The sequence below is a fragment of the Hippopotamus amphibius genome, chromosome 16 (assembly GCF_030028045.1).
Source record: "Hippopotamus amphibius kiboko isolate mHipAmp2 chromosome 16, mHipAmp2.hap2, whole genome shotgun sequence".
Taxonomy (NCBI): domain Eukaryota; kingdom Metazoa; phylum Chordata; class Mammalia; order Artiodactyla; family Hippopotamidae; genus Hippopotamus; species Hippopotamus amphibius.
Genome location: NC_080201.1, coordinates 48,307,537 through 48,324,850, shown reverse-complemented (window position 1 = coordinate 48,324,850; position 17,314 = coordinate 48,307,537). Strand labels below are relative to the sequence as shown.

The following is a 17,314-nucleotide window of genomic DNA, read 5'->3' as shown; positions in this document are numbered from 1 at the left end:
CCTGATAAATTCTCAGCATTCCTTCCACCCCCTACCCCCCGAGTTATAACAAGTAGGTGAAGCAGTAAGCCTTTGGGATTATCAAGTGGTCACCTGGGAAGCAATAAAGATAGTCTGGTGCAAAAAATGCCCTGTGAGACCCCAGAGTTTATGGATTTGGAACTTAGCCTTAGAGAAAGGAAACATTAAAAAATACATAAAAGCCCAGAAAATACTGATCAATTGACAGGAATAGAAAGAAAGATAACTGAGAATAAGAAATGGCTGCAGCCTTAGCTGTGTTAAAGGCAACCCAGGGACCATTAGATTTTTTTAGCTCCTTCAGAAGTGAGGAAACTGACAAAAGTATATAATTTCTGAACAATTTGGAGCCTGATCTTGGTTTTTCAGTTGTTTATAGACATGAAGAGCCCCAAGACCTAAAAAGAGACCATGTAAATAATAGCAGGCTTTTGAGAAGTAGAAATTCACACTCTGGTGTGACAGCCATGTCTTCCACTGGAGCAGAATCACAGAAAGCAACGGACATTTACAATTCACACTGAGAACAAATGCAAATTACTGAGACCGGTTTTCTTTTCTCTGAGCCATCAGTCCCTTCTCCTCTTAGATACATGTTGTTTTTATACTTAACTTTTCTTTTTTAAAAAATATTTATTTATTTATGTATTTGTGTATTTATTTATTGGCTGCACTGAGTCTTAGTTGCAGCACACAGGATCTTTTTTGCAGTATGCAGACTTCTTAGTTGCGGCATGTGGGCTTCTTAGTTGTTGCATGTGAACTCTTAGTTGTGCCACGCGTGCGGGATCTAGTTTCCTGACCAGGGATTAAACCTGGGCCCCCTGCATTGGGAGCTCAGATTCTTACCCACTGGACCACCAGGGAAGTCCCTATAAACAACTTTTCATATACTTCAACATGTCCATATGTCCATATATAATCTGGCCAAACAAAACATTTACTATTTTAACTTTCTATCTTAAACATTTTTAGACATACACAAAAATAGACTGAATAGTATAAACACCCTCCTTTCACCCACCAAACCCACGTACCATTCAGCTTTAACAGTTATCAACCTTTTGCTAATCTTGTTTTATCTAGTCCTAATTTTTTTTCTGTAGTATTTTAAAGCATATCCCCAGACACTACAAATAAGTTCTTAGGTATAAACAATGTTTCAATGACAATATAATTAAATCTTTGAAACTCTAGCTTTTAATAATAATTAATCTTATTGAATTTTTGTGTTTGTAAATATTTATTATAACAATATTTTACGGTCACGATTGTAAAGTTATACATAGGTAGGAATATATAAGTACTGACACAGATGAGGTTTTTGTGGTAACTATTTTCTGTCTCTGAATTTTAATTTCTCTAGAACTCAATATTGTATTAGTCCAACATCCCAAAGATAATTATGTATTTTAGAAAATATATTTAGGATATCATTATAAAGATCACGCTCATTGTTAACATAAGAATATAGCAAAGAATATAACACTTTGAAACTTTACATGGATAGTGTAACTATAACAGTATAGGTCCATTTAATTTGCAGTATTGTCTGAGGTTTACAAGAATCAATTTATAAAGATGAGTTATTTCAACCACAACTCAATCTACTTATACACACACACATGCATATCTATGTTTATATAATCCTCAATATTTAAGTGCATGTAATAACTCTTCTGGGGTATAAGGCAAGGGAGTAGTAAATGTGTTCTATTTAATTTAGGCTTTTTTGTTTGCAGCAGTTTAGTCTTGTATGAACTAAAATGTTATTTTATCTCCCTGCCTCTGGGAGAAGAGCTTAAAGACAATAAACTGAACTATAATTAGCAGGGCAGAACATTATTAAAGCAGTGAATAAGAAATATAAACCTTTTAGAGGTTATAGGTACCTTCCACAGCATATAGCAATGATCTCAGAAGATAAGGCCCAGTGTCCTTCAGGACTCATTTGTGAAAACTAACATGGGCAGGACTTCCCTGGTGGCACAGTAGTTAAGAATCCGCCTGCAAATGCAGGGGACCCAGGTTCGATCTCCGGTTGGGGAGGATCCCACATGCTGCAGAGCAACTAAGCCCGTGAGCCACAACTACTGAGTGCAAAAGACACAACTACTGAAGCCTGCGTGCCTAGAGCCTGTGCTGCACAACAAGAGAAGCCACTGCAATGGGAAGCCCACACACCATAACAAAGAGTAGCCCCTGCTTGCCGCAACTATAGAAAGCCCTGCGAAGCAATGAAGACCCTAAATAAATAAATAAATAAATAAATAAATTTATATTAAAAAAAAAACCAATTGACATTAGCTAGGACTATTTTATGGCCTAGAAGGCTGTATGGTGTTCTCTACAGCTGCAGTGGAGGAGAGTCATGGGTTTTTCATAATATTTATGCATTTATCCATTGCTTTCCTTTTATTATTATCAACTGGAAAAAAACATGTTGAAAAAAATGAACTTTTTAGCATATGTGCTCAGACACTCTTGCCAGCCATTCTTTATTTTTATTAGGACATTGTCACTTTTTTTAAAGTTAATTTTAATAAATTATTTTCTTGAAATAGCATATGGTATGAGTTTAGTCCAAATTGCCTTCTTGGGGAATTCCTTGACAGTCAGTCCAGTAGCTAAGACTTCACGCTTCCACTGCAAGGGGCCTGGTTCAGTCTGGGAACTAAGATCCTAAATGCCACGGCATGGCCAAAAAAAAACCCCAAACCGAAAACAAACAAAAAAACAAAACAAAAAAAATTGCCTTCTTATCAAGCAACATTTATAGACTAATTCTTCCTTTGCCATTATTATGGACTGGAGCATTTATTCTTTTTTTTTTTCAGAATAAAGTGTAGCTTTATTATGACACACGAGAGACTACAAGCCATTCAGGGAAAAGGGACATGGGGCACCCCAGGTCACAGCACAATCACGGGCATCTTGCTCTTACGATTTTTGTTTTCAAAGTTACAGCAAATGAAACAGTCACTGGAATTGTCAAAAAAACAGCAATTTTATACAACGAAAGCATCCACACTGAGCAGAACTACAACAGCATGAGTACACGTGGTGCAGAGGGGGTCCTGGGTGTTCTGGTGCCCGAGGCGGCCTGCGGAGGGCCGCAGACCCGAGCCCAGCTCAGGACAGCAGGGAGGGAGAGCCCCTGTCTCCTGTGATGCGCTGACAAAGCAGCCACTGTCTCAAACACAGGCCACTTTAAATACACTAGCGGGGGAAGAGGGGTGGCCTAGGGATTCCCTAGCGGTTTGGATATCAACACGGGTGGTTGTTAGAAACAAGAAACCATTTTCCTGTATTTAGTAGCTGCGTTGGGAGCTGAAAGAAAATAAACTCCCAAACCCATCATGTAGTCCTTTGTTCCTGACAAGGTGACCTCAGGGCACAGGACTTGGGGGGTCGGGGTGTCAGGCAGCCAGCCTCCACCCCAAGCAGCTCTTCCAGTTGTAGGGGAATCTCAGCAGCAGAGGGAGAAGTGCTTAGAGCACCAAGCCAGAGGGAATAAAGGGGACTAGTTTGGATACAAAAATTCAAACTAACACCTAGAGAAGAGAAAATCAGCCCCACTGGCTCCCCAGTCCTCACGTTCTTGGAGCAGCTGAGCCCTGGACATGAGTGGGGTGCAGGGAAGGACAGAGTGGGGACAGGGCTGACCAGACCACAGGTGACCTGCCAGAAACCGCGAGACCAGTACATCTGCTCTGTCCTCACTCTGCACAGAGGACACCCCAGTAAAGCAAGGAGGCCCCAGGCGGCAGGAGGCCCCAGGGCCCAGAGCTCTGCAGCCACCTCCAGTCAAGAGCCCTTTGAGCGAGGCCTCTGCCCAGAACTCTCAGAGCAGTCGAGCGGACAGCCCACGCGGGGCTGTCTCTGAGAACATGCTGCCCCGCACTTCTCTAATGATGCTCGTGGCTGTGATAAACTACGCGTCACGACTCGTGTTCCTGAAAGGCAGAAACACAGCTGAGGACGACCCAGGCAGGTGCCTGAGCCACATCGCTTAGGACCCTGCCCCGGGGCCCCAGCATCGTCCACACTACGCAGCAGCCACGCCGCTCCTGGAGCCACGCAGTAGCCATGCCGCTTCCGGAGCCATGCAGCTAGTGAGCTGCACCTGACCCACTGCCTGTTGGCTGAGAACCGTGCACACGTTTTTAAGCACTGAAAAAAGTTACTATTCTGTGACATGGGAAAAGTACATGAAATTCTAATTTCCGTGCTCACATGAAGTTCTGCTGGAACACAGCTGCCCTCCTCCACGCGTTACCTACGGCGGAGATCACAGGGCCCACAAGGCTGGAAACAGCTACTACCTGGCCATCTGCGGAAAGTCCGCTGACCCTGCCACAGGTCGACAGGTCAGAGGAATCGTTGGAATCTCTCAGAAACACACCACCTAAATCCGGGCGTGAACGGGCAGGTGCACGCGAGACGGCTCACGGGGAGCATTGGGGCTGCACCCCGCCCCCCCCCACCCCGTCAGCCCTCCCGCCAGCGCGGGCCAGGCCGTTTCTCCGGCTCCAACAGAAGCTAATGGCACGCGCCCAGCGCCAGAATGCAGCCCTTCTGGAGGCCGCCCCATGTCATCTGACACACCCGCCGCCTGGCGGCAACCAGGACAACTCGAGGGACAGGTAGCAAGGGAGGAAACACGGGGAGGAAACAGTGAAAGCCCCGGAAACGCTTCAGTGACCGAAAGAGCAACACGACAGAGAGCATCCCCAGCGCAGCGGCTTCTCCGCGGTGCCCGCCCGGCAGCTGTGACCAGGACACGCAGGCCTGGCGGGGTGGGGTGGGGGTACACACACAGAAACAGCACCAATGAGAAAGCAAGCTCAGCTCTCCAGAGGAAAGGGAAAACCACCTAAATCTCAGTCTGAACTCGGTCATTCATTCACGTCACTGTCATCACGTTTATGAAATTCACCATCGTGGAAAAAGAGAGAAAGGGGTAGGATAAGAAAATGCCTATTTCTAGAAAACGGGGAGATGCTTCCACATGCAGGATGACGCTGGCTGTCTGCAGGACAGAGAGACGTGCTCGCAGGCCCCGAGGGGTCTTAAGCGCCACAGGCTCCGGGGCTCCGTCACGCCCGAGTCCGTGCTGCACGCACGCGACACCAAACTCAGGAGGAGGAAGGCCCGAGGGGCCCGTGTCTCTCCCTCCCGCCTTCTGGGCCCGCAACGCGGAAGGGCTGGCGCTGGAGCTGCGCCCGCCCCGGCTCGCAGGGGACACAGGAGACACTCAGGCCCATGTCTCCTCTGCCCCCTGACCCCCGGGGCCCACCTCCTGCCAAGTGTCCACACAGTGTGACCCCAGGTTCCTGGCGTGCGGGGGCCTCCCGTGGGGGTTGGGATGACTTCGGGGGACGTGCCGGCAGGCCGACGGCTGCTCACACTCCAGGAACTGTTTGTGATAGAACAGAAGGTACCCCTCGCTGTCCAGCACGTCCGCGATGCTGGCCTTGGTGATGATGGCGTCGTCACACTTGAACCACCGGTCCTTGTGCTGCCGGATGAAGCTGGTGTAGTGGCCGCTCTCCAAGGTCCCCTGGCGGTTGACCACCGCAAACAAGGAGTACTTGTTGTTGCTGAGACTGTCCGTCGGCTGCTGGTACTGCCCGTTCATCCTGCTCTCTTTGCTGGAGGCCATGAAGGGGGTCATGTCCAGCTCCAGGGGGAAGGACACGTAGGTGGTAATCTTGCGCCAGAGTTTGGCCGAGTGTTCGAATCGTTTGAGATGGAAACAGGCCACAATGGGCAGCTTCTTCATGGCGAGCTGCTTGGTGGACTCCCGGTACCTATGACAACCGCTACACTTGATCTTGGCACTGCTGCCTAAGCGCTCTAGTCTGGTAAATTGGCACACTTGGCAGGTGACGTCGGACTGCAGCCCGCCTGTGAAGATCTGGTCTATGATGCAGTTGCAGTGGTTGGGGCTGTTGGCCTTCTTCCTGTTATCGTCACCTTTGCAGTGCCGGTGCAGGACGTCCAGGGCCGCGATGAGGAACTCGTGCGCGTCCTGCTGCTCATAGCCCGCCAGGTGCTGATCGTGCGTCCACACCAGGTGCAGCAGCTTGTACGGGATGTGGGGGGACCGGTGCCCTGAGTAGAACTCCTGGAAGAGGGAGGACATCTCGCAGAACAGGCAGGAGCTGGGACTCTGCATCTCGCAGCGGTGCCGGTCAGACAGGAAGAAGCGCAGCAGAGGCGTGTGCGTGAGCGCCTGCACGATGCAGTTTATGAAGCACGTGTTCCCGAGGTTGATGAGGCTGCGCAGACCTATGGTGCAGTTGGACGTGATCTTCCGCCGCTTGGGGTTGTGCTTCAGCAGCTCGAGCTCCCGCTTGGTCCGCTCCCACGTTGAAAACTTCTCCCCGACGCCTTGCATTTTCCAAGCCTTCCGCTGTTCCTCTTTGGCAATGATTTCTATGTCTTTGTCATAAATGTAGTCCTGACACAAAAAGCAGTAGATACCTCCATACATAAGTTCTAAGGCCAGGTTCTGTCTTTTCGACTTGGTATGCTCGTGAATGTGCTTCTTTGTAAAACAACTGAAGAAGACGCAATGGAGACAGGCGTGCAGCCGGTTCAGGTGGACGCCACACATGTGACACACGCACGACTTCGCCTTGCGCTTGCGGGCCTCTGCCGAGCCGCTCCACAAGAAGCACTGGTAGATGGCGCGCAGGTTCTGCCTCCAGTTGTCCCTCTTGAAGCCGCCCAGGTGCACGCAGCCCGGCAGAGTCGCCACAAGCGCCGCGTCCATGGCCTCGCCGTCCGGCTCGGGCCGGGGCGCCGGCGGGGAGGAGGACGACGCCAGCGCGGCGCGGGGGTCCGAAGGCCGGGCCCGGGACAAAGCGGAGCCGCGCGACCGGGGAGGCGGGCGCCGCCCGCGCTGCGCTCGCGGGTCGCTGGGGCCGCGGCGGGGCTACGTCCTGGAGCATTTATTTTTAAGCAGATTTACCTTTCAGAGTCAAGTTTTCTGTTCTTCAGGTCTATTAGCTTTTACCTCTTTCCTCTCTACCTGCAAACTCACATTCTGTTCTTTTTTACCATCAGTTAATTTGATAGAAGTAAATCCTTGCTCCTTACAGAATTACTATAGCATTATTCATTTTTACTTTTAAAATTAATAAATACTTAGTAAAATATAAGAAAATGGAAACTTGTACCAAATAGAGAAAATTGCAGGTTTGCAATGCACATACTTTACTGTATCGTGGACAACTTTTCTTGTTTGTAAATGTAAATCTGGATCACAATTTTTAGTTTCATAGTATTCTGTTGTATGGATTTGCTATCATTTATTTAACTAAAATCCCAATGATGAACATGGAGATTGTCTCAAAAAAATTTTGCTATTAAGAGTAAAACCTCACTACTTCATGCCCACTAGGATGGTTATAATAAAAAAGATAATAGCAAGTGTTGGCAAGGACGTGAATTTGGAACCCTTTTACACTGCTGCTGGGAATGTCAAGTGGGACAGCTTTTTAAAATATTTTTTGGGGGGAGGCCGCATTGGATCTTCATTGCTGTGCAAGAGCTTTCTCTATTTGCGGTGAGCCGGGGCTACTCTTCATTGTGGTGTGTGGGTTTCTCAGTGCGGTGGCTTCTCTTGTTGCGGAGCTCGGGCTCTAGGAGTGCAGGCTCAGTAGTTGTGGCGCAGGGGTTTAGTTGCTCTGTGGCACGTGGGATCTTCAGGGACCAGGGATGGAACCCATGTCCCCTGCATTAACAGGCACATTCTTAACCACTGCACCACCAGGGAAGTCCCAGGGGCAGTTTTTTTAGAGATCTGTTTGACAGAACTCAAAAAGTTAAACATAGAGTTACTGTTGAATATTTTACCCAGCAATTATACCCCTAGATATTTACACAAGAAAATTGAATGTGCGCAGAAAAACTTGTACACAGCTGTTCATTGCAGCATTATTCACAATAGCAAAAAAGTAGAAACAATCCAAATGTCCATCAACTAATGAGTGGATAAATAAAATGTAGTGTAGCCATACAATGAAATATTATTTGTCACTAGAAAGGAGAGAAGTACTGATACATGCCACAACGTGGATGACCCTTGAAAACATGTTAAGTAAGAGAAGCCAGACACAGAAGACCATATTGTGTGATTCCATTTATATAAAATGTCCAGAGCAGGCACACAGAGTAGATTTTTGTGTCCAGAGACACAAAGTACATTAGTGGATGCCTATGGTTGGTGGGTTTGGGGACAAGAGGAAGTTGCTACTGAAGGGTACAGGTTTTTTTGGAGGATGATGAAAATGTCCCAATATGGATTGAAGTGATAGTTGTATAACTGTGTAAGTATACTAAAACCTATTGAATTATGCATGTTAAGTCAGTGAATTGTATGGTATGTGACTTATATCTCAGTAAAGCTGTTTAAAAAGAAAACATGATCTCCATTACTCTCTTGGATCAATATTTGTATCCTTTTATGATTTTTTAAAATTAAAAAAATTATTCTTAGTTACAAAGGAATACACACATACATTCTTATTTGTAAAAATGGAGATACTACATTTAAAACAGAAGTCCTTTGATTCACCATAACAATCCCAATCACTTCCTTAGAAGTCCCCACTCTTGATGGTTGCAGTGTATCCTTCCACAGACATTTTTCTATATGCTTTGGTGCATAAACATATGTGAAAGGAGAATCCTTGATTTGTGATTTCCCTGTGTGTGTCTGCAAGGTTTGCCTTTTTCTTTCAACAGTTTCTTGGAAAATTTCATTCTTAAATGTGTGCAAATATATGTACTTCATTATTTTTAAATTCTACATAGAATGCTGTGATTTATTTAGCCATCATCTCTCTGATGTACATGAATATTGTTTCAGTGTTTTGCTGTCATCAGTTTCTGAATGCTTGCCAGCTTGTGTTTCTGTGGCTGCTTCTCTCAGTAGATAAGGAGAAGCAGGCTCTTGGGGTGGTTGTGAGGTAGTTATAGATGGGCCCCTGGGCTGGACAGCTGGTGTTTGTCAAGTGGAGTAAAACTGAAACTTTGTTCTCACCCAAGCACTCCAAGGACAAAGCTAGTGGCAGAAGCTGAGCTCTGCTGGAGTAAAGAGATAAGATGACCACTCCTGAGGTCAAGGAAAACCTCCCTGTCTGCACGTGCACAGGAAGGCTCCTTGGGGGTCAAAAAGGGAGGGGGCACCACCCCCGTAATAAGTGTGGGCAAGCACCCACAGGCCTCTGTGGTGGGGATCCATCTTGGCAAAAAGCTGCGCATGCATCTTGGGGAGGGTCCTAGGACCAGTCAGGTGTAAAAAAAGAAAAAAGATAATTGGCCAAATGCAAGCAAAAACCCAGAAGGACTGTGCTATATAAGTGATTTAAATCACCTCTTTACCACACTCATTCAGGACGCTTGCTCTCCTCTCTGGGTGCTTCTGTCTTAAAAAAACAAACTGCTTCTCTGTGTGCTCTCCCATATGTTGTGCTATATATATATTTTTTATTTTTTTTATTTTATTGGCTGTATTGGGTCTTTTTTGATGTGCGCGGGCTTTCTTTTTAGTTGCAGTGAGTGGGGGCTACTCTTCACTGTGGTGTGCAGGCTCCTCATCACCATGGCTTCTCTTGCTGCGGAGCACAGGCTCTAGGCGCGTGGGCTTCAGTAGCCTCAGCACATGGGCTCAATAGTTGTGGCTCACAGGCTCTAAAGCTCAGGCTCAATAGTTGTGGCGCACAGGCATAGTTGCTCCGCGGCATGTGGGATCTTCCTGGAGCAGGGATCGAACACACGTCCCCTGCGTTGGCAGGCGGATTCTCAACCATTGCACCACCTAAGAAGCCCTGTTGTGCTATATTTTTAATAATAAACTTTGTACCTGTATTTACAGTTTTTGCCCGCTTGAAATATTCTTGCTTTCAAATGGGGGAAAGAGCCAGGCCCACTTTGCTTCTAGCCTCTAGCCCTTGCTGGTCTAGTGGCTAGGATTCCTGGTTTTTCATCCACAATACCCAGGTTCAGCTCCTGGGCAGGCAACTAAAATCTCTCTTCAGGACCGCTCACTGCTGTCCCTCCGACATCAGTTGGATTACATATTTTTAAAGTTTAACTGATTGCCAAATTTTCCATGGAGTTGCCAAACTAATTTTCATTTGTGCCAGCAGGATATAAAAGTTTCCTGTAATCTATAACCTCCCTGATACATGATATACACTTTTCTTAATTTTGACTAATCGATCTCATTTTCTTTTGCGTTTCTTCGTGAAGTTGGCCATCTTTTCATGTCTGCCACCTATTGATATGCCTAAGTGTAGTTTTTGGGGGGTTTTGGTGTGTGGGTTTTGTGGGCTTTTTTGTTTTTTTATTTTTTGCACTTATTCTGTTTAGTATTCTCTGAGCATCCTGGATCTGTAGTAGTTTGGTATATGTCATTAATTTTAAAAAGGTTTTGGCCATAATTACTTCAAACAATTCTATTCAGCTCTCTTCTCCTTCTGGTATTCCACTTACATGCATGTTTTACCTTTGAAATTGTCCCATAGTTCTCGGATGTTCTATATTTTGTTCATTTGCTTGTTTTATTTTTAAATTAATTTTTCTCTTTGCATTTATTTTGGTAAGTTTCTATTGACCTATCTTCAAGCTCATTGATTCTATGCTTGGCTGTATCCATTCTACAGACAAGAATATCAAAGGCATGAAGAGTCATTTCTGTCACAGTGTTTTTTTATTTCTAGCATTTCCTTTGGCTATTTTCTTTAACCATTTCTCTATTTACATCACTCATCCATTATTGCACATTGTCTATATTTTCCATTAGAATCTTAACATATTAATCATAGTTATTTAAAATAACAAACAAGGACTTCCCTGATGGCACAGTGGTTAAGAATCTACCTGCCAATGCAGGGGACATGGGTTCAATCCCTGGTCCAGGAAGATCCCACATGCCTCAGAGCAACTAAGCCCACGAGCCACAACTACTGAGCCCATGCACCACAACTACTGAGGCTGCATGCTACAACTAACAAAGCCCATGCACCTAGAGCCCTGTGCTCTGCAACAAGAAGCCACTGCACTAAGTCCATGCACTGCAACAAAGAGCAGCCCCCACTCACCACAACTAGAGAAAATCCGCACGCAGCAACAAAGATCCAACACAGCCAAAAAAAAAAATAAATTAAAAAAAATTAAAATAACAGATGATCTCAACATCTATATCATATATATGTATTCCTCCTCAGAAAGAGTGTGTATCTTGAGTTTCTACCATAATAATCTATCATTATTATATGGAGCCCTACTGGTGTGGTGGTAAGGTGTGGGGGCTGGGAAATGTTCTATGATTTTTCAGTTGAATCTCAATCTTTTTAGTGGGCCTGGGTCTCCAACCTGTGACTTCAGCAGTGTCTATTCATGGGTTAAACCTTCATTCCCCTTTGGGGACACAGGAAGGCTAGAGGAGGTGAAAGTAAGAACTCCAGCTGGGAGAAGACTCTGATAAAGTTATGTTTGTTGTTGTTTGTTATGGAGAGCTCTCTGGGTACATTTCTAAATGATTACTCTTCTCCTCCTTCTGCTAGAGTCATGACAGGATCTTCCTCAGATCTTCAGTGAGAACCTGGTGGGGGTTTTGGAGGTATAATCAAAGAAAGTGTGGGGCACCCCTAAGATTGCAGTTCTCAGGAGCTTCTTGCCCTCATGCTAGTCTACATCAGCATCTAGCAATTTTTCAAAATTACTATGTAAGTGTTCCTACTAGTTTATGGCCCCAGTGGCTTCTGCTCCAGGTAAGCAGATCTTGGCTGTGACATTCTGGATTTGCCTATATCTCTCCAGATTTCAGGTTTGCCCTGTAGTCTCAGTTCCGTCATGGGTTCAAGAAAAGTCACTGATTTTTGGTTTACTCAGCTTTATCTTGTAAAGTTGGGAGTGATAACTTCCAAACTCTTTTTATGTTGGAGCTGAATTTTACCGGCTATTTGTATTTCTTTTTCTACATATTTTGTGTTCATGTCTTTGCATATATACACACACACATATATATATATGGCTGGACTCTTTGCTTTTTCTTATTGAATTTATATTTCTTTTATATTCTAAATATGAGTGTTTTTCTCTTACACATGTTGAAAATAATTTTTTCTACCTTAGTTGCTTAGATGTCTCTTGTCACACAAATGTTGTATATTTTGAAGTATTCTGACTTACCTTGTTTAAAATGATGTTTTCCTCTTCATAGTCATGAAGTCATATAATTTTATAGTATTTTAAAGAAATCTTTTTGGTACTTTTTATTTTGAAAAATTCTAACATAGAAAACTTGAAAGAAAAGTCTTCTGACGTATATCCACCACCTAAATGCAACAATTATTAATAGTTGGTATAATTATTTGCTCCATGCATATATGCATGTGTGTGTAAACATCTCTGTAAAAAACACCAAACAAGTAGTCATTTCCCATTATTTTATTTTATTTTATTTTTATTTTATTTTATTTTATTTTATTTTATTTTTATTTTATTTTAATCTTATCTTTGAAAACACCACAGGGCATGCAGAACTTCCCTAACCAGGGAGCAAACCCAGGACCTCACTGAGTCTTAACGACTGGACCACCAGGGAAGTCCTCCCATTATTTTAACTGGATAAAATTTAAATGTTAACAATAGCTCCGAGTCCCCAAGCAACTTCCTAAAATGCAAGTAAAACAGAATACAATGCTTATAAATAACAAGCTGTTATGTTAGGATTTAAAGTGTTTAACACCTTACTTCCTAATCACCAAGCAATTAAAATGGTTATGTGTAGAAAACCACAGAGAACACAGAGGATATTGACTTGGAGTAACAATCCTGAGAGCGCATGACCGGCTACATGGCTGCAAGCAGTTCTGAAAGCAGAACTAGTCTCAAGGAAAACCGATTGAAATAAAGCAGTCACGTAGCCCGATGGCTCCAGGCTCCAGCTCCGAGTTAAAGATTAACTATCTCCCCTAGTAGTCATAAAAAACAAGGTGTTCTGCTTTTTTCTCTAATTGAAGCATATGCCTTTTGTGATGTCCATTATCGTGATTTATAATCCAGAATGCTAGAATGCTAGAATGCTTTTGATCTTTCTTAATAAATATGCTATGGGAATTGGAGCTCAGAACTCTTGACTTGCTTGGTCTTGAGTCCCCTGACCCCATGCTTTCCTGAACTCTTGTGTGAATTTTCTTAATTCCGTGCCACTCACATTCAGGTTTGTTCACGTGGATGAGATCTCCATAGTTATGCATCTGCTTTGCTGACCCTTGGCACACTTTTGATACCATCTACACATTATTCTGATGAAGCACCATTTGTATTTATAGTGTACATAAAGACTTTCCCCATACATCATTTTGTTACTTTTCCCCCACATTATTAGTTATTGGCTGTAAAATGTTGTATTGGGAAATAAATATGTTCTATGAAGTTTTGGTATTGAAAAATCAAAAGGAATTAGAATCCTAGAAAACTTTAACTGGCAGATTTTCTGTGAGGTGTGCTGACTGATTTGAATAGTTGCAAACATCATCACTCTTCACCCCTAAATATTTCATCATGTATTTGCTAAGAATAAGGACATTCTCCTATCTAACCACAATAATATTATCACAGCTAAGAAAAATCAGAATAGTTTTGTAATGTCATCTAATATTCAGTCCATGTTACTATTTTTCCATTTGTGCCCAAAATTACTTTCAGAGTTTTTCTTTAAAAAGCCCTTTAAAATTTTTTAATTAATTTATTTATTTAATCTTGGCTGCATTGGGTCTTCATTGCTGTACACAGGCTTTCTCTAGTTGTGGCGAGTGGGGGCTACTCTTTGTTGTGGTACACAGGCTTCTCGTTGCAGGGGCTTCTCTTGTGGAGCATGAGCTTTAGGTGCTCGGGCTTCAGTAGTTGCTACACAAGGGCTCAGTAGTTGTGGCTCGTGGGCTTAGTTGCTCTGAGGCATGTGGGATCTTCCTGGACCAGGGCTTGAACCTGTGTCCCCTGCATTGGCAGGTGGATTGGATTCTTAATGACTGTGCCACCAGGGAAGTCCCTCTTTTTTTTTTTTTTTTTTTAAGGCAGGACAGGGAACCAGAAGTCAGTCAAAATGCATTATCCCTCTTGATCTTGAACAATTTTTTTCCCATGATACTAATTTTTAAGAGTCTGTGCCAGTGGTCTTAACAGAATTCTCCACATTCTGAATTTTTCTGATTCTTTGTTTAAAATATTCTTTAACTTGTTCCTCTATGATCTATATTACCTGTGAAGAGGAAAATTAGAAGTTTGCACTCAGCTAGAAATAACTTTATGCTAGCTCTGTTTCTGTAAAATCTGCTTGCTATACTGCGATAAGAACAAGATGACCTAGTAATCAACTGTAACCTTAAGATGTTCTGATAAGTATGGAATGTCCTGCTCCTGCTCCTACAAGTTTCTGTTTGGAACTGCCCCCCACCCCCCCCACCCCGCGTGTAACCCATAGCAACTCCCACGCTCTGTAACTGCCCATAACCTATAGTAATTGCGTAACCAATCAGTTTGTGCCAAACTCAACTAGAGCCTTGTTTAAACCAACCAATCAGGGCTTCCTACGTGGTGCAGTGGTTGAGAATCTGCCTGCCAATGCAGGGGACATGGGTTCGATACCTGCTCCAGGAAGATCCCACATGCCGCGGAGCAACTAAGCCCGTGCGCCACAACTACTGAGCCTGTGCTCCACAGCAAGAGAAGCCACGGCAATGAGGAGCCTGCACACCACAACAAAGACTAGCCCCCACTCACCGCAACTAAAGAAAGCCCGCACACAGCAAAAAAGACCCAACACAGCCAATAAAATAAATAAATAAATAAACCAAGCAATCAGTCTGTGCCAATTATAGCTATATGCCTTAACCTATATAAGGAAAAGATTCTCCTGAAACGGGGCCCAGAATTTTGGAGCATTAGCTCATCTGGGTCTGCCGGCTTAATAAACCTGAGTTCTCCAACCCTCCGAGTGTGGTGCTTGGTTTCTCGACAGACCGATTTGATTTCTGCAGCACCTGGAAGATAGGTCTAATACCTTGTTTAGATTCAGCGTAAACAGTTTTGGTAAGAATACTTCAAAGGTTATGCTCTGTGTTTTATATTGCATCACAGTTTCCACCTCTAGTAGAAAATATAGGTAAATATCTTTAAGATTTTGAGGTGGGAAGGTATTTAAGCAAGATGCAGAAATAATTCACTATAAGAGAAAAGAGGATAAACACTACTGAATTCTCAGGTACACATGATTCTGTTTCAGGTCTTTATATGCTGTTTCTATTTGAATTTTTATATAAAATACCCTGTTTTAAAAGTTTAGTTTTACAATTCAATATCTAATAAAGCCCCCCTCTTTTTCTTTTATCAGAATATTCTTAGCTATACTTCTTACATAAATATCCTTGTATATCCATTTTTAATCACCCTGTCAAATATTATAAAAAGTCCTTTTGACATTTTCATTGGAATTACCTTGAATTCATATTTAATTTGGCAAGAGTTGACATTTTCCCTATATTTAGCATCCCTTCCATAAATGTGGGATATCCATCCCTTTACTGAGATCTTTTATGTCCTTCATTGGGATTTTACAGTTTTATACATGAAAGTCTTTGAAATATCCTCTAAGAGTTATTTCTCAAAACTTAGAACTGTTTTAGTCACTATAAATGAAATTTTTTTCTGTTATATTTCTGATGGATTATTGCTGACATGCAATTAATTTTTTACAATTGATTTTTTTAAAAATTATTTTTATTTATTTATTTGGCTGTGTTTGGTCTTCATTGTGATGCATGAGCTTCTCATTGCGGGGGCTTCTCTTGTTGCAGAGCAGGGGCTCTTAGTTTTGGCTCACGGGCTTTACAGCGCAGGCTCAGTAGTTGTGGAGCATGGGCTTCGTTGCTCTGTGGTATGTGGGATCTTCCCAGACCAGGGCTTGAACCCATGTCCCTTGTCCCCTGCACTGGCAGGTGGATTCCTAACCACTGCACCGCCAGAGAAGTCCCTATGGTTGATTTTTTTTAATCTTTCCATTCTTGCCAAATCAGTTTATTAGTTATATTGCTTTGTCATTTGTTATCCCAGGGTTTGCAATTTTTGATACCTCTTATTTCCTTTTCTTAAGGACTCAGGCTCCTTTCTTACTGCTCCACTATCTTAACATGTAGCTCTGTCAAGGACTCCCTCCTTGACCAAAAACTTTAATGAGGCTTCTCTGAGCCCTCTTCTGGAATAGACCCTATCCTTGGCCTTCTATTCTTGGCCTGCTGAACCCAGTTCAGCAAGAATCTCCCCAACTGTTGATACTTAACCAAGTTCCTCTTAGTAATTTTCCACCCACTGACTCCCTCGACCTGCCTGTTAATTATAAATCCCAAACTGTCCCTACTGTATTTATTTATTTATTTATTTTTAGAAATTTATTTTTTTTGTATGTATTGGCTGCGTTGGGTCTTCATTGCTGTGCGCGGGATTTCTGTATCCGTGGCGAGCAGGGGCTACTCTTCATTTTGGTGCACGGGCTTCTCATTGCAGTAGCTTCTCTTGTTGCAGAGCACGGGCTCTAGGCGCATGGGCTTTAGTAGTTGTGGAACATGGGCTCATTTGTTGTAGCTCTCGGGCTCTAGAGTGCAGGCTCAGTAGTTGTGACGCTAGGGCTTAGCTGCTCTGCGGCATGTGGGATCTTCCTGGACCAGGGCTCAACCCGTGTCCCCTGCCAATGCAGATTCTTAACCATTGTGCTACCAAGGAAGCCCCCTATCGTATTTAGAATTGAGTTCATTCTCTCTCTCCTGTTAGAATAGTCTTGATCCCTATTGCAATAGTGTTGATAAAGTCTTCCTTACCTGTTTAACTTGTCCAGTGCAATTTTTCTTTGACACTTTCATCCTCAGGGTCACCTCAAGATCTGAAATGCCTACTGCCACTACAGCAAACACACCTGCATTCTGGGAAGGAGAAAGGAAGAAAAAGGTGGTAGAGGATAAGAAGCGTTGACCTCTCATTTGGGTCCCCTCTCTTCAAGCTGCCCTCTCAGGAAATATCACAGAAAGTACTACACAGCAGTTTTGCTTCTATCTCAGGGATTGGAACTCAATACATAGCCACATCCAGCTGCAAGGGAGGCAGGATAATCCTTCAGCTGGGCACTTTGCTGCTTCAGTTAAAATCTGAATTCTGTTATCAAGGATGAAAAAGGTGAAAATAGGTAACCAAGGGACTTCCCTGGAGGTCCAGTGGCTAT

General features: G+C 43.6%; 1 protein-coding gene across 1 annotated transcript; it reads right to left on the bottom strand.

Annotated features, from left to right (window-relative positions):
• Positions 1–5,278: 5,278 nt before the first annotated feature.
• Positions 5,279–6,820, bottom strand: LOC130838075 (ubiquitin carboxyl-terminal hydrolase 22-like). Its single transcript, XM_057710848.1, has one exon. The coding sequence runs from the start codon at positions 6,800–6,802 to the stop codon at positions 5,279–5,281; it is 1,524 nt and encodes a 507-aa protein (XP_057566831.1). The 5' UTR covers positions 6,803–6,820.
• Between the last annotated feature and the right edge of the window lie 10,494 nt (positions 6,821–17,314).

Excerpts from the sequence above, each read along its gene's own strand:
- LOC130838075 (XM_057710848.1), bottom strand. The coding sequence starts at position 6,802 with ATGGACGCGGCGCTTGTGGCGACTCTGCCGGGCTGCGTGCACCTGGGC.